The sequence below is a fragment of the Phacochoerus africanus genome, chromosome 15 (assembly GCF_016906955.1).
Source record: "Phacochoerus africanus isolate WHEZ1 chromosome 15, ROS_Pafr_v1, whole genome shotgun sequence".
In the NCBI taxonomy this organism is placed as follows: Eukaryota; Metazoa; Chordata; class Mammalia; order Artiodactyla; family Suidae; genus Phacochoerus; species Phacochoerus africanus.
The window spans coordinates 125573598-125595901 of NC_062558.1; the positions used below are offsets into that span (position 1 = coordinate 125573598).

The 22304-nt window shown below is 39.1% G+C and overlaps 1 protein-coding gene across 1 annotated transcript in view; it reads left to right on the forward strand.

Annotated features, from left to right (window-relative positions):
• Positions 1-689: 689 nt before the first annotated feature.
• Positions 690-22304, forward strand: part of TRUB1 (TruB pseudouridine synthase family member 1) — a 42837-nt gene continuing 21222 nt past the window's right edge. The window contains exons 1-3 of the mRNA XM_047761587.1: positions 690-1025; positions 10364-10462; positions 21440-21495. Coding sequence (XP_047617543.1) covers positions 740-1025; positions 10364-10462; positions 21440-21495 — 441 coding nt within the window. The 5' untranslated portion in view covers positions 690-739. The remainder of the gene's footprint in view (positions 1026-10363; positions 10463-21439; positions 21496-22304) is intronic.

Sequence of the window (22304 nt, forward strand, 5' to 3'; positions counted from 1 at the left end):
TTTAATTTTATGAACTGCAATAAGCAAAGGATACGATCCACAGAAGCGTTAGTATTAAGTATCTTTGAATTCTTAAGAATTACATTTGAGTTGTGGGGGTTGGGAGGTGGACAGAAATGCATGAAGGGCATCAAAATTAACCCACGTGATTTAGCACTTGGCTTCTTTCAGAATCTATCTGTTCCCAAGTAGTTATTTAAGCGCCTACTATGTGTGAGGCAGTGAAGATAAACGGGTTCTTTGCTCTAATAGAGCTTACCTTCAGGTATATTTTAATTCTAAACCATGAATTCAAGAGCAAACAAACTGAAGGAAGCAGTGAACCATAGGAGCTACAGTTCTTCACAAGCTGCAGCAGAAGTCAGCATTTTAAGTTTTCTATTCTTGGATGCTGGGTCTTCTTAATTCTAGGAGCGAAGGAGAACGTGAAGAGATTTCTTGCCGAAAATACATAAGGACTTGATGTTCGGGTTCGGCAGCGCGAAATCACACCTGCGGTACCGAAGTAACCCCACCTAAGAAGCACAAAGGATTACAGGAGAAAAACTACTCCACCTCAACACTTCTCGGCCGGCACGGGAAAGCCGAGACTACAGTTCCCACAAGCCCTTGCGACCCCCGCTCTCCCCGCGCCCGCGCAACTTCCCAGCAAGAAAAAGACTGGGAATGTCGGGCGCGCTCCTAAGTGCGTCACTAGCGTGCGACTCCAGGATAAAAAACTGGTCTGGGCTGCAAAAATATGGCAACTGCTGAAGTGGCTGTGGTGTCGCCTTCGTCTTTGAATACAGACACAACCCCAGTCCCTGAAAGTGCAGGAACAGCTGCAGCAACGGCCGCCACCTCCTCGGCGACAACTGCAGCCGCGGCGGTTGCGGCCGTGGCCAGGACCGGATCCGAAGCCACAGTTTCCAAACCCACGTTGGCTACTAAGCTGCTGTCCTTGAGCGGCGTGTTCGCCGTGCACAAGCCCAAAGGGCCCACTTCAGCCGAGCTGCTGAATCGGCTGAAGGAGAAGCTGCTGGCAGGTATTGCAGCCGGGTGGGGACCAGGCCGAGGAGAGGTGGTCGCCATGAGAGCGGAGACAGCATAGAGCACACTGGGCTTTTTGCACGCTCATGGCTCAGGAGATAAGAGGAAGAGAAAGGGAGAATGACCGCTGTATAAGTTTTGGACAGAAATCTGGGGCATCTCCAGCTTGGACTTGTCCTGACGTGAACTCCTGTAGCCTAATTGGCAGTCGTCATTCTCAAGGGAAACAAGCAAAAAAACAAAACCCCACACATCCACAGATAAACCTCTGCTCTTGGACTTGCAGACGAATATTCTCTAATTTGATCCCTCAGAAGCCTTTTGTTTGGCTCACATAGATGAACCCTAGCCAAAGGAAACACTGGCTCTCTACCCTCCAAAGCTGCATTCTTAAAAATATGTTGAAAATGAGGATCTACTTAGTTAACCAAGACTTGGCACAGTGGTTTTCACGTAGTGGGCATAAGAATATTTAGAGTCCCTTGTACAAATGCAGATTCCTAATCCCTGTCTTCTCAGAGATTGTGATTTTGAGGGCATGGGGTATTTTTAGGAAGCTGCATCTTTAAACTGTTGCTCCAGGTGATTCTGGTGTAAGTAGTGTGTGGATATTTTGACAACTACTAAATATACCTTGGTCACTTCTAAGAGCTTTCTTTTTGTTTGTTTGTTTATTCATGTACACTGGGAGACTCTTAGAAGGATCTGTCAGTCATCAGTCCCATAGATCATTTCAGACAGTGGTGTCAAGGAACCTTAGATTTTTTTTGGACACCTGCAGTAAGCCAGATCTGTGCTAGCCTATAGGTGAGGATGAAAAACTGTCTCTTAACTGAGCAGTAATTTCTGCAGCCTTTGGTGATAAAACCATTTAACTAGGTTTTCAAGGCCCTTTGACTCTGGCTTATTTTTCCATTAAGCCAGTACAGCAAATTTCTTCTTTGTTTAGTGTCCCCTGGCAAGCATTACCCCACAGCCCCATTTTAATTGCAAAACCAAAATATTCTGGTAGGAATTTGTTAATTAAAACTGACACAATACAGAGTCAAATGTTTATTAGTAAAGGTACATTCCTGAAGATGTTTAATTCCTGTGTTATGTCTTCTTATTCTTTTGTTATACTTTCATTTTACTTTGTTGCCTGTAAGGATGGGTTAAATAGGGGGCCTTGAAGGAAGGAATTAGACCAAGGAAAACCTTTGTGGTGTCATCATGGAGTTATTTTCTTCATACAGTTGCTTTCATTTGGTCTGATTTTTTAGCTAAATTGTCACTTTTTTCATCCTCAAGGTAATGATTATCATTCTTTCTCTCAGACAGGTTTCTGATAGGATTAAAGTCATATCCTGGCCTTCTGGTTAATCTGCCTCCAAGAGCTGAAATTTCTTCTTGAAACTTAGTTAAAATTTATTGTGCCAAGGCTATTGCTGGGCCATCTTCTGGAAGCAGCTCACTCAGAAGTAGACATTCTCATTACTCTCCATTTTTCTATTGCTTGTGATTGGCCTACTCTATATTTTTGTTGGCTAGACCAGGGTTTTCCAAATGCCATTCTAACTGGCTGTCAGAATTACCTGGGATGGTTCTTAAAGATACAGATTCCAGGACAGGAACTTCTAATGCCAGCCAGGTTTGACCACTGCTGATTTAGGCCACAGTCAGATTTCATAGCCTCTGTTAACCTTCCTTGCCTTTTCTTACATTAATTCATGTTATATTACAATCTCTGCTCTTGTCATTTTTGAATCCTTAAAGGCCTAACTTATAGTTTTATAGCTAGGAAAGAGCTTAATAAATATTTATCCATGACCAGTACCAGTGGGGTGAACAAATTCCAATATAGTAGAGGCAGGGTGTCTTCAAATTTGAAAGAGGTAAATTTGAACACAAAGGGAAAACAGTCAATTTATGGGCCTCCATGCTTCAAGGGATGTCCAGTTAAAAGTACAAGGAGTCCCCCAAAATGTTTCTATACATACAAGGATGGCAGATCTGTAATGAGTTGCAAGTGAAGGTGAAGAGTCGAGCTTAGGCCTGGCCTTATGAGTTTGTGTTAAAGCATATGGTCTTGTCCTTCCAAGCATGGTGATGTTGTAATCAGAGAGTGACACTAGGACTCTGTTCCAGACATCGCAGTTCTGACGCAGTAAGGCGGTAGTTATGTATGTGGTGAGACTGAACAACCCACATTATCCTTTTGGCCATTTCACCTGCTTCTCCCCTGTTGTTTTGCCTTCCCCCCTTTCCCTTCTCTGTCATCTCTTTTCATTTTCTTTTACTCTTTTCCTTCTTCTCTGAATTGGTAGTAATAACTAAGATTTGATGGGCTTGGAGGGGTTCAGATCAATACAGCTCTTCCTCTTCTTACTTCCTTTCTCATTTGAAGTCCAGTGGCCAATATTCTCTCAATATGTTGTTGTCTGCCATGTTGATGATGCTAACGTGTTGTTGTAGTGCTTTGAGTTTCCAAAGCACATTCAGATAGCATTATTTCATTTTATTTTTAGAATAGGAATATGAAACAGGCCAAGTTGGCATCTTTCGTTTTTTTTTTTTTTGCCTCTAATAATTTCCTGAATTTTAATTGAAACTAGCATCCTTTTATTTATAGATACAGAACCATTTTCAGGGGAGGTTGTATTTATACAGAGATGTGGTTCTCTGTCCACATGTGGAAAATTTATGCTAGACTTTTTTTGCTGTTGTTGTTGTTTTGGTTTTTGGGGTTTTTTTTTGTATATAGAAGATGGTTTTTTTAAATTTTTTTAACTTTTTTTTATTACTCAAATGAATTTATCACATGTAGTTGTATAATGATCATAACAATTTGATTTAACAGGATTTCCATCCCACAGTCCAAGCACATCCCCCCACCCCCAAAACTGTCTCCTCAGGAGACCATAAGTTTTTCAACGTCTGTGAGTCAGCATCTGTTCTGCAAAGAAGCTCAGTCTGTCCTTTTTTCAGATTCCACATGTCAGTGAAAGCATTGGATGTTGGTGTCTCATTGAATGGCTGACTTCACTTAGCATGATAATTTCTAGGTCCATCCATGTTGCTAAAAATGCCGGTATTTCATTCCTTTTAATGGCTGAGTAATATTCCATTGTGTATATGTACCACAGCTTCTGGATCCACTCCTCTGTCAATGGACATTTAGGTTGTTTCCATGTTTTGGCTATTGTAAATAGTGCTGCAATGAACATTGGAGTGCACGTGTCTTTGTGAGTCCTGATTTTCTCTGGCTAGATGCCCAGGAGTGGGATTGCTGGATCAAATGGTAGTTCTAGTTTTAGTTTTCTGAGGACTCTCCATACTGCTTTCCACAGTGTTTGCACCAATTTGCAATCCCACCAACAGTGTACTAGGGTTCCTTTTTCTCCACACCCTCTCCAGCACTGCTTGTTTGTAGACTTTTGGATGATGGCCCTTCTGGCTGGTGTAAGGTGGTACCTCCGAGTGGTTTTGATTTGCATTTCTCTAATAATGAGTGATGTTGAACATCTTTTCATGTGTTTTTTGGCCATCTGTATGTCTTCTTTGGAGAATTGTCTGTTTAGATCTTCTGCCCATTTTTTTGATTGGGTTGTGTGTTTTTTTGGTATTGAGCTGTAGGAGGTGTTTATAAATTTTGGAGATTAATCCCTTGTTAGTCGATTCATTTGCAAAGATTTTCTCCCATTTTGTGGGTTGTCTTTTTGTGTTGTTTAGGGTTTCCTTTGCTGTGCAGAAACTTTTAAGTTTGATTAGGTCCCATTTGTTTGTTTTTGTTTTTGTTGTCAATACTCTAAGAGAAGGATCTGAGAAGATGTTGCTGTCATTATGTCAGAGAGTGTTTGCCCTATGTTTTCCTCTAAGAGTTTGATAGTGTCTGGTCTTATATCTAGGTCTTTAATCCATTTGGAGTTTATTTTTGTGTATGGTATTAGGGAGTGTTCTAATTTCATTCTTTTCCATGTGGCTGTCCAGTTTTCCCAGCACCACTTGTTGAACAAGCTGTCCTTTCTCCCTTGTATGTTCTTGCCTCCTTTGTCATAGATTGGTTGGCTGTAGGTGTGTGGGTTTAATTCTGGGCTTTCTATCCTGTTCCACTGATCTATATTTCTGTCTTTGTGCCAGTACCATACGGTTTTGATGATTGTTGCTTTGTAGTCTAGTCTGAAGTGAGGGAACCTGATTCCTCCAGCTCCATTTTTCTTTTTCAGGATGTCTTTGGCTATTCTGGGTTTTTTGTGCTTCCAAACAAACTTTAAAATATTTTGTTCGAGTTCTTTGAAAAATGTCCGTGGTAATTTGATAGGGATTGCATTGAATCTGTAGATTGCCTTAGATAGTATAGTCATTTTGATAATATTAACTCTTCCACTCCACGAGCATGGTATATCTTTCCATCTATTTGTGTCATCTTTGATTTCTTTCATCAGTGTCTTATAGTTTTCAGAGTAGGGGTCTTTTGTCTCTTTAGGTGGGTTTACTCCTAGGTATTTTATTCTTTTGGATGCGATGGTAAACAGGATTGCTTCCCTAATTTCTTTTTCTGCTCTTTCATTGTTAGTGTATAGAAATGCCATCGATTTCTATGTATTGATTCTGTATCCTGCGACTTTGCCAAATTCATGGATGAGCTCTAAGAGTTTTCTGGTAGAGTCTTTAGGATTCTCTAGGTATAGTATCATGTCATCTGCAAATAACAATAGTTTTACTTCTTCCTTTCCAATTTGGATTCCTTTTATTTCTTTTACTTCTCTGATTGCTGTGGCTAGGACTTCTGAAACTATGTTGAAGAGTAGTGGCAAGAGCAGACATCCTTGTCTTGTTCCTGATCTCAGAGGGAATTCTTTCAGCTTTTCACCATTGAGAATGATGTTAGCTGTGGGTTTGTCATATATGGCCTTTATCATGTTGAGGTAGGTTCCTGTTATGCCCACTTTCTGAAGGGCTTTTATCAGAAATGGGTGTTGGATTTTGTCAAAGGCTTTTTCCACGTCTATTGAGAGGATCATATGGATTTTATTCTTCAGTTTGTTAATGTGGTGTATCACACTGATTGATTTGCAGATATTGAAGAACCCTTGCATCTCTGGGATAAATCCCACTTGATCATGATGTACAATCCTTTTAATGTATTGTTGGATGCTGTTTGCTAATATTCTGTTGAGGATTTTTGCATCGATGTTCACCAGTGAAATTGGCCTGTAGTTTTCTTTTTTTGTGGTAACTTTGTCTGGTTTTGGTATCAGAGTGAAGCTGGCCTCATAGAATGAGTTTGAGAGTATCCCTTTGTCTGCAATTTTTTGAAATAGTTTCAGAAGGACAGGTGTTAGCTCTTCTGTAAATGTCTGATAGAATTCGCCTGTGAAGCCATCTGGTTCTGGACTTTTGTTTGTGGGAAGTTTCTTAATCACATTTTCAATTTCAGTTCTTGTGATGGGTCCATTCATCTTTTCTATTTCACCTTGGTTTAGTCTTGGAAGATGGTACTTTTTAAGAACTTGTCCATTTCTTCTAGGTTTTCCATTTTATTGGCATATAGTTGCATGTAGTAGTTTCTTATGATCCTTTGTATTTCTATGATGTCTGTTGTTACTTCTCCTTTTTCATTTCTAATTTTATTGAGTTGAGTCCTCTCTCGTTTTTTCTTGATAAGTCTGGCTAGGGGTTTATCAATTTTGTTGATCTTTCCAAAGAACCAGCTTTTCGTTTCATCGATCTTTTCTATGGTTTTCTTTGTTTCTATTTCATTGATTTCTGCTCTGATCTTTATGATTTCTTTCCTTCTACTAACTTTAGGTCTTGTCTGTTCTTCTCTCTCGAGCTGCTTTAGATGTAGAGTTAGCTTGTTTATTTGAGCTTTTTCATGTTTCCTGAGGTGGGCTTGTATTGCTATAAACTTTCCTCTTAGAACGGCTTTTGCTGCATCCCATAGGTTTTGGAGTGTCCTATCTTCGTTGTCATTTGCTTCTAGGTATTTTTTAATTTCCTCTTTGATTTCTTCAGTAATCCTTTGGTTGTTTAGCAGCATGTTGTTGAGTCTCAACGTGTTCGTGTTTTTTGCAGTTTTTTTCTTGTTGTTGATTTCCAGTCGTATAGCATTGTGGTTGGAAAAGGTGCTTGATATGATTTCAATTTTCCTAAAGTTACCGAGGTTGGATTTGTAGCCCAGGATATGATCAATCTTAGAGAATGTTCCATGTGCACTTTAGAAGAATGTGTATTCTGTTGTTTTTGGATGAAATGTCCTATAAATATCTATTAAATCCATCTGGTTTAATGCATCATTCAGGGCCTGTGTTTCCTTATTGATTTTCTGTCTGGTTGATTGGTCCATTGCTGTAAGTGGGGTGTTAAAGTTCCCCACTATTATTGTGCTATTGTTGATTTGTCCTTTTAAGGTTGTTAGCAGTTGCCTTATGTATTGTGGTGAAGCTAGGTTGGGTGCGTAGATATTTAAAATTTTTATATCTTCTTCTTGGATTGATCCTTTGATCATTATGTAATGTCCTTCTTTGTCCCTTAAAATATTCTTCATTTTAAAGTCTATTTTGTCTGAAATGAGTATTGCTATTCCAGCTTTCTTTTGATCCCCATTTGCATGAAATATTTTCTTCCATCCTCTCACTTTCAATTTGTATGTGTCCCTGGAAGTGAAGTGGGTCTCTTGAAGACAGCATATATATGGGTCTTGTTTTTGTATCCATTTAGCCAGTCTATGTCTTTTGGTTGGGGCATTTAGTCCATTAACATTTAAGGTAATTATTGATATGTATGTTCTTATTGCCATTTTATTAATTGCTTTGGATTTGTTTTTGCTGCTTTTTTTTCTTTCCTTCTTCTCTTGTTCTTTTCTGCCTAGAGAAGTTCCTTTAGTATTTGTTGTAAGGCTGGTTTAGTGTTGCTGAATTCTCTCAGCTTTTGCTTATCTCTGAAGGTTTTGATTTTCTCCTTCAAATCTGAATGAGAGCCTTGCTGGGTAGAGTAATCTTGGTTGGAGGTTTTTTCCTTTCATCACTTGAAATGTATCATGCCACTCCCTTCTGGCCTGCAGAGTTTCTGTTGAAAAATCTGCCGATAACCTTATTGGGGTTCCCTTGTATGTTACTTGTTTCTTTTCCCTAGCTATTTTCAAGATTTCCTCTTTGTCTTTAATATTGGTCAGTTCGATTAATGTGTCTCGGGGTGTTACTCCTTGGGTTTATTTTATATGGTACTCATTGTGCTTCCTAGATTTGAGTAAGTGATCCCTTCCCCATGTTAGGGAAGTTTTCGGCTAATATCTCTTGGAATATTTTTTCTGTCTCCTTCTCTCTCTCTTCATCCCTATAATACAGATGTTGGTGCATTTACCGTTGTCCCAGAGTTCTCTGAGACTCTGTTCATTTCTTTTCAGTCTTTTTTCTTTTTTCTGTTCTGCATCCGTAATTTCTGCTAATCTGTCCTCCACCTTGCTTATTCATTCTTCTGCCTCCTGTATTCTGCTGTTAGCTCTTCTAGTGAATTTTTTATTTCAGTTATTGTATTTTGCATCTCTTCTTGTTTAAGTTTTATATCTTGTATCTCTTTGGTCAGTGTTTCCTGTAAGTTATCCATTTTTGCCTCCAGTTTATTTCCAATGTCTTGCATCATCTTCAGCATCAACAGTCTAAAGTCTTTTTCATGGAGGCTGAGAATCTCCTCCTTGCTTAGCTGATTTTCTGTAGTTTTTCCTTTCTCCCTCATCTGAGTTATAGTTCTCTGTCTTTTCATTTTTATAGGTTTTTGGTGTGGTGACGTTTTTACAGGTAATAGAGTTGTAGCCTCTCTTACTTCTGGTGTCTGCCCCCTTGTGGCTGAGGTCGGTATAGGGGGCTTTCTGTAGGCTTCCTGATGGGAGGGGCTGATGCCTGCCCCCTGGTAGGTGGAGCCCATTCTGATCCCCCTGGTGGGTGGGGCTTAGTCTCTGAATGGGATTAGAGGCAGCTGTGTGCCTGAGGGCTCTTTAGGCAGCCTGTTTACTGAGGGGTGGGGCTGTAATCCCACCTGGGTTGTTGTTTGGCCTGGGGCTTCTCAGTACTGACTGACTGGGGTGGGGCCAGATTTTCCCAAAATGGCCCCCTCCAGAGAAAGGCAGCTGCTGAATGTCCCCAGAGCTTTGCTTTCAATGTCCTTCCCTCACAACAAGCCACATTCACCCCTGTTTTCCCAGGATGTCCTCCAAGAACTGCAGTCAGGTTTGACCCAGATTCCTATGGAGACCTCGCTCTGCCCTGGGGCCCAGTGCACGTTAAAGTCCATGTGCACCTTTTAAGAATGGGGTCTCCGTTTCCCCCAGTCCCGTGGAGCTCCTGGGCACAAGCCCCACTGGCCTTCAATGCCAGATGCTCCGGGTCTCTTTCTCCCAGTGCCAGATCCCCACACGTGAGAATTTGATGTGGGGCTCAGGACTCTCACTCCTGTAGGTGAGTCTCTTTCTGTGAACCAGTTAGTTTCCAGTCTGTGGAGCTTCCCATCCAGGAGGTGTGGGGTTGTTTATATCGCGAAATCGCCCCTCCTACCTCTTGATGTGTCCTCCTCTTTTTCTTCTGGAGTAGGATATCTTTTTTAAGATTTCCAGTCCATTTGGGTGAAGAGTGCTCAGTCTTTAGTTGTAAATTTTGTTGTTTTTAGGAGGGAAGTTGAGCTCCAGTCCTTCTATTCTGCTGTCTTAATCCCGTCCCGCATCTTTCTTTCTTTTTAAATCCAAATGCTTTGGAATATAAGAAGCACCTTAAACTGTTACCCTCTTTGTATGTAACCGTTTGTTGAAGTTATTTTCTTTAAGGAATTGAGAGTTTGGGTTAGGAGAGGAGGACAGAGATAGGGATAATTTGTTCTTTAAAGTAACCCTGGATGGGATGTACTCCCAGCACTTAGGTAGCTGCAGGTACCTCAAAGAGCATCAGGGAACAGAAAAGATTTAGAAATGAAATTGAGGACTTTAAAAGCTAGCTGCCTATGTCAAAACTAACTTTTTTTCATCATTCTGTCAGTCAGCTCACTACTACCAGGAATTTGCTAGATCTTTGTGGGTTAGCCTGGATATTTACCCACTTTTTAAAACAATTTTTTTTCCTTAGAAAATAAATTCTAGTTTCTAGATAATTACTTTGAGAATATTATCTCTTTGTAATTTAGGGAATGTCAGTACATTTAAAAATCTGTCCTTTGCTAGTAATGTTGTCGTAGTCTTATGTTAAGTTTGTATAATATTTTTGTTTATTTTGAGTACTCCATCTACACTGTCCCATCCCATATTTATGGAGGCCCTACTTCCTTTGTCTCAGTAATTAACTTTTTTCCATCCCAATTACTCTTATAGAAGCTGGAATGCCTTCTCCAGAATGGACCAAGAGGAAAAAGCAGACTTTAAAAATTGGGCATGGAGGGACTCTAGACAGTGCAGCCGGAGGAGTCCTGGGTAAGATATGAATGGAAGTTTGATGTAACCGTTACTTATATCAGAAAGATACACTGGTTAAGAACAGATAAAATTGACTAAAGCCATGTCATTTTCAGTCTACTTTGGAATATTTCAGATCGACTGGATTTTTAGGGCCACCTTCTCAGGAAGCCCTTACATGGTACAAGGTATACAAGTTGTTAGAAGTGGCCACTTTTATGTATGGGTGGGCTTTGAGAAAGGGTTTATATCTGCAGAAAAGAGTTAACACAGCAGATCTGAGATCGCTATCTTGAGAAAGGCATGCTTGCATCTGGGAACTTGGATTTGGGGAGTGTTCCCAGTCTTCCCATCTGACAGGCTGGTTTCCTGTGCCTCAACTGTGTAAGCAATGTGGTTTATGCCGAACATCTGCTCTCTATCTTGGAATCTGGGGATTTGTCCCACCATGCTGGCAGAGGGTGCCTGGAAGACCATCCCTCTCATCTTCTCCAATAAAAACTTTGGGTGTTAAGTTTATAAGGAGCTCCCGTAAACAGGAACATTGTATACGTGTTACTCCTTTTTGGATTGTTGGAGAAAGGAGTGTGCTCAAGTGTCTCCCTCATAGGAGGGAGAGAGAATATGAGCCTGAGCGTGGATTTCTCCAATGTCTTTTCACTTAGGATCTAGCTTTGTAACCTTGTGACATCATTGTAGATGAATCTTAGCCATGTATGACTCTTCCAGTGTGGGATAGTTTTGGGGACTCCTGGCACAGGATATGGCTTTTTTTTCTTCCCATGTCGAATCTCATCTCTGATGTTGGCTTTCTTGAGAAGAGGAACTTTATAGTTCCTGAGAGGAAGTCACTTCTCCTGGGAACATTAGTTGGAAACATCAGTTGAGTGTTTTATTGCATGTGAAGGAAAATTGATAGAATTGACTGAGGGGAGAAAAATCATTTATTCTTTCCATTTTTCCTTCCTTTTTTTTTTTTTTTTGGCATCTAGTAGAAGTTCTGAAGTCTGTCTTTAAACACTGCCAAAGTGTGTATCCACAGGCTATGGTATGTTTGTAGAAACATTTTTATAACTGTATCCATGGTCATAGTATATGTTAAAATTCCCCTCATCTCCCTCTTTCCCACATATTAGAAATAAACTTTTATGGAACAGTACTCACCTTTTTACAAGCTCCAGTGTTTTATATTTTATTTCATTATTTTAAAATGTTGATTATAATCCACTAACTTAATTTCATGCTGCACCAATAGATTACAATTTATGCTTTGAAAATACCGTGCTACAGTATCCAGTCCATTTTATTAGAGCTAAAATTTGATACAAATAAGCAAAACCAAACCTGATCTAAGCTATCCAAAGGGAATGAATGCTTATTTAGAAGCAAAGGATTAAATTGGTGAATACAATTATATTTTTAAAGAAAATTAGAAACAATGTATGATTTTGCATTTTCTAAAATTACTGATTTTATTTGATTTTGTCATAAATGTCTTACTTGAGGTTAAAATTAAAAAAAAAACAGAAATTAATTTTCCTGAATTAGAGGACTCGAATAGGCAAATGCTGATGCTTAATTACTATTTCTTGCTATGATTAATGATAATCACTTATGATGGACTTACTATATGTGAGGTCCCTTAGTGAGTGGCAAAGTCAGGAGTTAAATCTGAATCTGCTCAGTTCCAATCTCTGCCCTAACCTGGGGTGGCAGATACCTGGTACTTCTGCCTTTGTTCCTGGTTCCCCATGTTCATTACAGAAGTTACCAGTCAGTCACAGCATTCTCTGCCATTGATTCTAGAGGTGTCTTCAGGATTTTTATCAGTTCTGCTCTCCTTGAGTTAGGCCTGTTTGTTATAACCTTCTGTATTCTAAGGCTCAGCACCATAAATACAAGAAAGAAGAGGATAAAAATGTGCTGCTTTTTTATGACTAGACCAATTGTATTAATTTCTGGTGGTTACTCATCGATGTACAGAAAATATTGATATTCGACTGAGTAAATAAATTTTTTTTTTTACCCTAAACCTAAGGAATCTTGTTGAAGCTTCCATTTTGTTGTGTGTGTGTGTGTATTTTTTTTTCTTTAACAAAACTTGTGTGGAAAAATATACTTCTACTTTCAACATTTTAGGTGATTTTTGCTGGGGTTGGGGGGAATATTAATGGTACAGATTTAAGAGTTTATCTGACAATTTAGGATATCTGAAATTCAGGTTTATGGAGTTCCCATCATGGCTCAGTGGTTAATAAGTCCGACTAGGAACCATAAGGTTGTGGGGTCGATCCCTGGCCTCGCTCAATGGGTTAAGGATCTGGTGTTGCCATAAGCTTTGATGTAGGTCACAGTCGTGGCTTGGATCTGATGTTGCTGTGGCTATGGCGTAGGCCGGCAGCTACAGCTCCAATTAGACCCCTAGCCCGGGAACTTCCATATGCCGCCGGGAGTGGCCCAAGAAAATAGACAAAAAAAAAAAAAAAAAGAAAGAAAAGAAATTCAGGTTTATAATTCTATTAACCCATGATATATATAAATATTAAAAATATTTGTAAAATATTTAATACAAATATTGGATAAATTATTAAATATAATACACATTACATAAAACAATTCTGTAAAAAGGGCTTGCAAAAATCCTGTGCTAGGCAGAATAATAGCTCCCCTAAAGATGTCCATGTGCAGAACCTGTTAATATGTTAGGTTACGTAACAAGGGGGCTTTAAAGTTGCACATGGAATTAACGTTGTTGATTAGCTGACTTTAAGATAAAGAGATAGCCTGGAAAATCCTGGTAGATCCAGTGTGTCACAAGAGTCTTTAAAAGTGGAAGAGAAGGCAGAAGAGTGTTGAAATCCTATCAAGTACCTTCTCCAACCACAATGGTATGAAACTAGAAATCAATTACAGGAGGAAAGTTGGATATTAAACAACACACTTCTGAATAAACACTGGGTCAAAGAAGAAATCAAAAGGGAAATCGAAAAATATCTTGATTTTTTTTAATTAAAATTTTTTAACGATTTTAATTTTTTCCATTATAGCTATTTTACAGTGTTCTTTTAATTTTCTACTGTACACCAGAGTGACCCAGTCACAAACATACCAAAAAAAAATATTTGGGGACAAATGAAATGGAAACACAACATACCAAAACTTATGGGATGTAGCAAGAGCAAAAATAATGAGGGAAGTAAACATTATTTTTAGTGGCAGCATCTTGTGCTGTCATATGGATAAAATACAGTTTACTTAACCATTTCCCTATTCAAGGTCATTGAGGTTATTACCAGAGTTTTGTCAGTAGAACGGATTTTATGGGGATCATCTTTATGAATAAAACTGTCTTTGTTTTGGATTATTAAGATAGATTCCTGGAAATGGAAAGATACTGGTTCTGGAGTTCCCGTAGTGGCGCAGTGGTTAACGAATCCGACTAGGAACCATGAGGTTGCGGGTTCGGTCCCTGCCCTTGCTCACTGGGTTAAGGATCCGGCGTTGCCGTGAGCTGTGGTGTAGGTTGCAGATGCGGCTCGGATCCCGCGTTGCTGTGGCTCTGGCGTAGGCCGGTGGCTACAGCTCCAATTGGACCCCTAGCCTGGGAACCTCCATATGCCGAGGGAGCGGCCCAAGAAATAGCAAAAAGACAGGCCCAAGAAATAGCAAAAAAAGACAAAAAAAAAGGGATACTGGTTCTTTTTTTTTTTTTTTCTTTTTTCTTTTTGTCTTTTGTCTTTTTAGAGCCACTCTCATGGCATATGGAGGTTCCCAGGCTAGGGATCTAATCTGAGCTGCTGTTGCCAGCCCACACCAGAGCCCCAGCAATGTGGGATCTGAGCTGCATCTGCAGCCTACACCAAAGTTCAGGGCAACGCCAGATCCTTAACCCACTGAGCGAGACCAGGGATTGAACCTGCAACTTCATGGTTCCTAGTCGGATTTGTTTCCGCTGTACCATGATGGGAACTCCGATACTGGTCTTTTAAGGTGATTGCAAGGGCCTTGTAGAATTAGATAAATGGCACTAGAAACTTCCAACTGCAAAAATCTTTGGAGTTAGATTTGTAATAGCCTTGCTGGCCTTAAAGTGACTCTTAACAAACAGTCTATCTTTGATTTAAGAATTTGGTAGGACATTTGTAGAGGATTGTAGGTTTTTACAGAGAGACATTTGAGCACAGAAAATTTGGGAGATAGAGTAATAATTGTGAGACAGTATTTAGAAAACCCTGTTATTCATTCATTCTTATAATCCTGCACACTTTTCCGTACCCTTGTGTGTTTCCTCCTGCTTTTCCTCTCCGATAAGCTGCTCATCTCTGTCATCTTTAGTTGTAGAAATCCTACTGGCCTTTCCAGGTTTGGCTAAAATGCTATCTCCTAAGTGTGAAGCCTGCTATCATGCTCTTTTTTATTGCTGACACAAAACTTAATTCTGTTCTTTGTTTTTGTTAACTCATTGACGGCTGAAATCAGGTCTTATTTTATTTCTGTACCTGTCCAGTAAATACTGAATAAAATTTTGAATGATTGAATGGGAAAAAGTTAAATAAAAATTCTCTCCCTAGACTATCCCTTGAATGAAAAGCTGCTGGTTGACTGGGTCTCAACTCCAGTTAAATATTCTATATACCACTTCTTTATTAGTTTTCCTAAAATGCTGTTTTCACTAATTACCTAACGTTAATGGGCCTTGTTCATCTTAGATATAAAATGAGGTTAGGAGTTCCCATTGTGGTTCAACAGGTTAAGAACCTGGCTAGTATCCATGAGGATGTGAGATCAAGCCCTGGCCTCACTCAATGGGTTAAGACCCGGCATTGCCCTGAGCTGTGGTGTTGGTCACAGACGTGGCTCAGATCCCACATTGTGGCTGTGGTGTAGGCCTGCATTTGCAGTTCTGATTCGACCCCTAGCCTGGGAACTTCCACAAGCTGCATGTACTGCTATAAAAAGAAAAAAAAAAAAAAAAGCCCCCCCCCCCAAAAAAAAAACCACCCTGAGAAGGTTAAGCTGTGTAACTCTAAGATACCTTTTGTCCTTCTTTTTTTTTGGCCACACCTGTGGTATGTGGAAGTTCCTAGGCCAAAGACTGAATCTGAGCTATAACTATGGCAATGCCAGATCCTTTAACCCACTGCATGGGTCCAGGATCGAATCCACAACTCCGCAGCAGCCAGAGCTGCTGCAGTCAGATTCTTTTTTTTTTTTTTTAATTTTTTTATTTTCCCACTGTACAGCAAGGGGGTCAGGTTATCCTTACATGTATACATTACAATTACATTTTTCCCCCACCCTTTCTTCTGTTGCAACATGAGTATCTAGACAAAGTTCTCAATGCTATTCAGCCGGATCTCCTTGTAAATCTATTCTAAGTTGTGTCGGATAAGTCCAAGCTCCCAATCCCTCCCACTCCCTCCCCCTCCCATCAGGCAGCCACAAGTCTCTTCTCCAAGTCCATGATTTTCTTTTCTGAGGAGATGTTCATTTGTGCTGGATATTAGATTCCAGTTATAAGTGATATCATATGGTATTTGTCTTTGTCTTTCTGGCTGATTTCACTCAGTATGAGATTCTCTAGCTCCATCCATGTTGCTGCAAATGGCATTATGTCATTCTTTTTGATGGCTGAGTAGTATTCCATTGTGTATATATACCACCTCTTCCGAATCCAATCATCTGTCGATGGACATTTGGGTTGTTTCCATGTCCTGGCTATTGTCAATAGTGCTGCAATGAACATGCGGGTGCACGTGTCTCTTTTAAGTAGAGTTTTGTCCGGATAGATGCCCAAGAGTGGGATTGCGGGGTCATATGGAAGTTCTATGTATAGATTTCTAAGGTATCTCCAAATGTTCTCCATAGTGGCTGTACCAGTTTCCATTCCCACCAACAGTGCAGGAGGGTTCCCTTTTCTCCACAGCCCCTCCAGCCCTTGTTATTTGTGGATTTATTAATGATGGCCATTCTGACTGGTGTGAGGTGATATCTCATGGTAGTTTTGATTTGCATTTCTCCTATAACCAGTGATGTTGAGCATTTTTTCATGTGTTTGTTGGCCATCTGTATATCTTCTTTGGAGAAATGTCTATTCAGGTCTTTTGCCCATTTTTCCATTGATTGATTGGCTTTTTTGCTGTTGGGTTGTATAAGTTGTTTATATATTCTAGAGATTAAGCCCTTGTCGGCTGCATCATTTGAAACTATTTTCTCCCATTCTGTAAGTTGTCTTTTTCTTTTTGGTTTCCTTTGCTGTGCAAAAGCTTTTCAGTTTGATGAGGTCCCATGGGTTTATTTTTGCTCTAATTTCGATTGCTTTGGGAGACTGACCTGAGAAAATATTCATGATGTTGATGTCAGAGAGTGTTTTGCCTATGTTTTCTTCTAGGAGTTTGATGGTGTCCTGTCTTATATTTAAGTCTTTCATCCATTTGGAGTTTATTTTTGTGCATGGTGTGAGGGTGTGTTCTAGTTTCATTGCTTTGCATGCAGCTGTCCAGGTTTCCCAGCAATGCGTGTTGAATAGACTTTCTTTTTCCCATTTGATGTTCTTGCCTCCTTTGTCAAAGATTAATTGACCATAGGTGTCAGGGTTTATTTCCGGATTCTCTATTCTGTTCCATTGGTCTGTCTGTCTGTTTTGATACCAGTTCCACACTGTTTTGATGACTGTGGCTTTGTAGTATTTCTTGAAGTCCGGGAGAGTTATGCCTCCTGCTTGGTTTTTGTTTCTCAGGATTGCTTTGGCGACTCTGGGTCTTTTGTGGTTCCATATAAATGTTTGGATTGTTTGTTCTAGTTCTGTGAAAAATGTCCTGGGTAATTTGATAGGGATTGCATTGAATCTGTAGATTGCTTTGGGTAGTATGGCCATTTTTACACTATTGATTTTCCCAATCCAGGAACATGGACTATCTTTCCATTTCTTTACATCTTCTTTGATTTCTTTGATTAAAGTTTTCTAGTTCTCGGCATATAGGTCCTTTACCTCCTTGGTCAGGTGTATTCCGAGGTATTTGATTTTGTGAGGTGCAATTTTAAAAGGTATTATATCTTTGTATTCCTTTTCTAATATTTCATTGCTGGTATACGGAAATGCAACTGACTTCTGAATGTTAATCTTATATCCTGCTACTTTGCTGAATTTATGAATCAGTTCAAGGAGTTTTGGGGTTGAGTCCTTAGGGTTTTCTATGTATAGTATCATGTCATCTGCATACAGTGACAGTTTGATCTCTTCTCTTCCTATATGGATGCCTTTTATTTCTTTGGTTTGTCTAATTGCTGTGGCTAGGACTTCCAAAACTATGTTGAAGAGCAGTGGTGAGAGTGGGCATCCCTGTCTTGTTCCAGATTGGAGTGAGAAGGCTTTCAGTTTTTCCCCATTGAGGATTATATTTGCTGTGGGTTTATCATAAATGGCTTTGATTATGTTCAGGAATATTCCCTCTCTACCCACTTTGGCGAGGGTCTTGATCATGAGTGGATGTTGGACTTTGTCAAATGCTTTTTCTGCGTCTATTGAGATGATCATGTGATTTTTGACTTTTTTTTTGTTAATGTGGTGTATGATGCTGATTGTTTTGCGTATGTTGAACCATCCTTGTGAACCTGGGATGAACCCAACCTGGTCATGGTGTATAATTTTTTTGATATGTTGTTGGATTCGGTTGGCTAAGATTTTGTTGAGAATTTTTGCATCTATATTCATCAATGATATTGGCCGGTAGTTTTCTTTTTTGGTGGTATCTCTGTCTGGTTTTGGAATGAGGGTGATGGTGGCATCATAGAATGTCTTTGGGAGTATTCCTTCTTCTTCAACCTTTTGAAAGAGTTTAAGGAGGATGGGCACCAGTTCCTCTTTATATGTTTGATAAAATTCACCTGTGAAGCCATCTGGTCCTGGACTTTTATTTGTAGGGAGTGATTTTATGACCTCTTCAATTTCATTTCTAGTGATGGGTCTGTTCAGTTGGTCTGTTTCTACTTGATTCAGTTTTGGCAGGCTGTAAGATTCTAGAAAATTGTCCATTTCTTCCAGATTGTCAAACTTGTTGCCGTATAGTTGTTCATAGTATTCTCTTATGGTTTTTTGTATTTCTGCTGAATCCGTTGTGATTTCTCCTTTTTCATTTATAAAAAAGTTATTCATTTACTAAAAATAAAAAGTTTTTCATTTACTAAAAAGTTATTTGGGTTCTTTCCTCTTTTTAGTGAGTCTGGCCAGGGGTTTGTCAATTTTGTTCACCTTTTCAAAGAACCAGCTCTTGGTTTTATTAATTTTCTCTATTGTTTTTTGAGTCTCTATTTTATTGATTTCTTCTTTGATCTTTATAATTTCCTTCCTTCTGCTGACTTTAGGCCTTTTTTGTTCTTTTTCTAATTCATTTAGGTGGAGGGTTAAGTTGTCAATTTGGGATCTTTCTTCTTTTTTGAGAAAGGCCTGTATTGCTATAAATTTCCCTCTGAGCACTGCTTTCGCAGCATCCCATAGATTTTGAGATGTTGTGTCTTCATTATCATTTGTTTCAAGGTAGTTTTAAATTTCCTTCTTGATTTCCTCATTGACCCATTGGTTTTTTAGTAGCATGTTGTTTAGTCTCCATGTAGTAGGTTTTTTTCTCTTTCCTTTTCCCATGGTTGATTTCTAATTTCATGGCACTGTGGTCAGAGAAGATACTTGAGATAATTTCTATGCTCCTAAATTTATTGAGGTTAGCTTTGTGTCCCAATATGTCGTGGATTCTTGAGAATGTTCCATGAGCATTTGAGAAGAATGTGTATTCTGCTTTTTTTGGATGTAGTGTCCTGAAGATATCAATTAAGTCTAACTTTTCTATTGTTTCCTTTAGGATCTCTGTTGCTTTATTGGTTTTCTGTCTAGAGGATCTTTCCATTGATGTGAGGGTGGTATTAAGGTCTCCTACTATGATTGTATTCTCGTCAATATCTCCCTTTATGTCTGTTAATGCAGTCAGATTCTTAACCCACAGCGCCATGGTGGGAGCTCCTAAGATACCTTCTTATTTCTTTCCGGATCACTGAACTAGCAGAGAATCCATCATCAGTCCAACATTTCAACCATGATAAAGTCAAACACATCAGCCTGCTCTTGGACACCCTGTACTCTGTGCTCACCCTCATGTCTGAGAATTTGTTCCTTCTTTGCAACATGTTTCTCTCTTCTTTTTGTGTTCAAGTCCTGCACATCCTTAAGGCCTAACTCAAGCTCTGAATGCTTGAATATAGCATTCTCTGGCCTCTGGAATACTCCCTCCTTTGACATCGCCCCCCCCACAGCGCTTAGTCTTTGTGTTCATTTTGACACTTAATCATATACTGTGATATTGTTATTTAGTGTAATTAATTCAGGCAGCATTTTTTTTGAGCACTTCTAGTTTCCCTTGTCTGTATTTGCCTGTGAGATTATAAGCTCCTTCAAAGTCAGAAAATGTGCTGTTCCATTAAAAGTGTTCTTCTTAGGCCTCTGTGCATGGTAACGGCTCAAGAAATATTGATTGGAGATTCTTGAATGGAACAAAATTGAATTGGATCTTTATTATTGTACAGAGTTTGTCCCTCAGCATCAGCCACTACCATTTGAAAAGTGCTATGCTCAACAGAGAATCCTAAAGGCAGAAAGTTTTTATATTAGTCCTTGAACCAATGTGAGTGTCATAGAAGCTTAGAGAGAATTTGGGATAGACTTTATGAAGGAAGCTGAGATGGGAGCTGTGTTTTGAAGGATGAACTTTGAAGACTTTACTAAGGAGTACAGGGCACTGGGGCCCTGTTGAGGACTGTTGAGGAGGCTTTGTGCAGTGTGGGTTTCAGAAATGGGTACGAAATGCTGTGAATTGGAAGAGGAAGGGATAGGATGTAGAATAGGCAGGGTTGCAGTATTTAGGCTGATTTTGGCTGCTGGAAGTGGGAAGAAAGCCTTTGGTGAGTAGGGTAGCAGGGAGAGTGAAAAGAAAGTGGGTCTGCTATTAGTCTGGTTTGAATTTTAATTCCACCATTTACTATGTATGAGATGCTGGGCAAAGTTCTTAATCACTCTATGCCTCAGTTTCCTCATCTGTTAAATAGGGGTAGTTGTATTACCTTTTAGGGTTGTTATAAGGATTAAATGAGCTAATGAATGGAAAGCATTTAGAATAGAATCTGATACATGATGAACTCAATAAATGATTATCTGCTATAAATATTCACGATAATTCTTTCAGTTTGCCAATCATTTCTCCTTGTTTCTAAGTCTCAATTGCGGTTATATTGTGTCCTTTACAAAATTGTATCCATTGATGAGAAATACTTCAATTCTTACAAAAATTTGCTTGCTAATTAAGTGAAGCAATGATAATACCCTCTCATCCTCACCTGGTGAAGTGTGTTTTCATAAAGATAATGCTTGAAATCGAGGAGACATGTGAGCCGTTGTACTTTATATTTGGTCTGTGTGAATACACACTCTCCAGGCTCTCATTTACCCTGTTTTCTTCTTTGTGTTGGATTGATTTGTTGTTTCTATTTTCTTGATTGTGTATTGCTGGGCACTAATCATCTTTAAATGGTTCATTAGTTGTGATGATGGGTTCTGCTTTGTTCAGTAATGAACTCTGTCAAAGACTTTACCATACCATGATTAATTGTGCCAAGTATTTTCACTGATACCCGTATAAAATTCCAGTGAGTCTTTTGAGATTTTTCCAAAACTTTTTGTTGTCTATTTGTCTAGCTTGAGGTTTCTATTATGCTTCATACTTTGAGGAAGGAAAAAAAGTCTCTTTTCCATCCCCTCTTTAGAATTTCTTACTAGCATGATAGGTTCAACGGATTGCAGTAATAGGAGCCCTCAAATTATACTAAATCTATGCTCTTTCCAACTTTATGTTACATATGCCAGGAAAATATGACCAATATATGTCATAAAACATATTTTAAAACCTAGTTTTCACAGTAGAATGTCATAATATTTCTTTCTTTGATTTGTAGTGGTTGGAATTGGAAGAGGAACAAAAATGTTGACCAGTTTGTTAACAGGGTCCAAGGTAAGAATACTGGAGTAGTTCTCTTTTTCTTGAATCTATTCTTAATGACCTATGTGTTGGATTTTATCAATTAAAAAATAAACTGTCAATGGACATTTGGGTTGTTTCCATGTCTTAGCTGTTGTGAATAGTGCTGCAGTGAATATGCAGATACATGTGTCTTATTGAAGGAAAGTTTTGTCTGCATATATGCCCCCCCCAAAAAAATTAAAAAATAAGCTGTATAAATTGCATGAATGAGTGTTACCCCTGAATATTAATCATAATGTCTATAATCATGATATCTGAGATTCATAATATTGAGTTTATAATTTTTTTTGCTCTTTTTAGGGCTGCACTTATAGCATATGGAGGTTCCTAGGCTAGGGGTCAAATCAGAGCTGTAGCTGCTGGCCTACACCACAGCCACAGCAACGCCGTATCCTTAACCCACTGAGCAAGGATGCTAGTCAGATTCATTTGTGCTGAGCCATGATAGGAACTCTCGAGTTTACAGATTGAAAAACAAATTTGACTCATAGAAGCAAAAATTTTGCAGTGCCTATATTTGAAATATATATGTATTTAGGTTTTTTAAATATAATTGTATTTCTTAAATGAAAGGGAACTTACAGATAATATTCTATTGGGAGTTTTTTTGTTTTTGTTTTTTGGGTTTTTTTGTTTGTTTGTTTGTTTTGGTCTTTTGTCTTTTTAGGGCTGCACCCACAGCATATGGAGGTTCCCAGGCTACAGGTTGAATTGGAGCTGTAGCAGCCAGCCTACACTACAGCCACAGCAACGTGGGATCTGAGCCGCATCAGTGACCC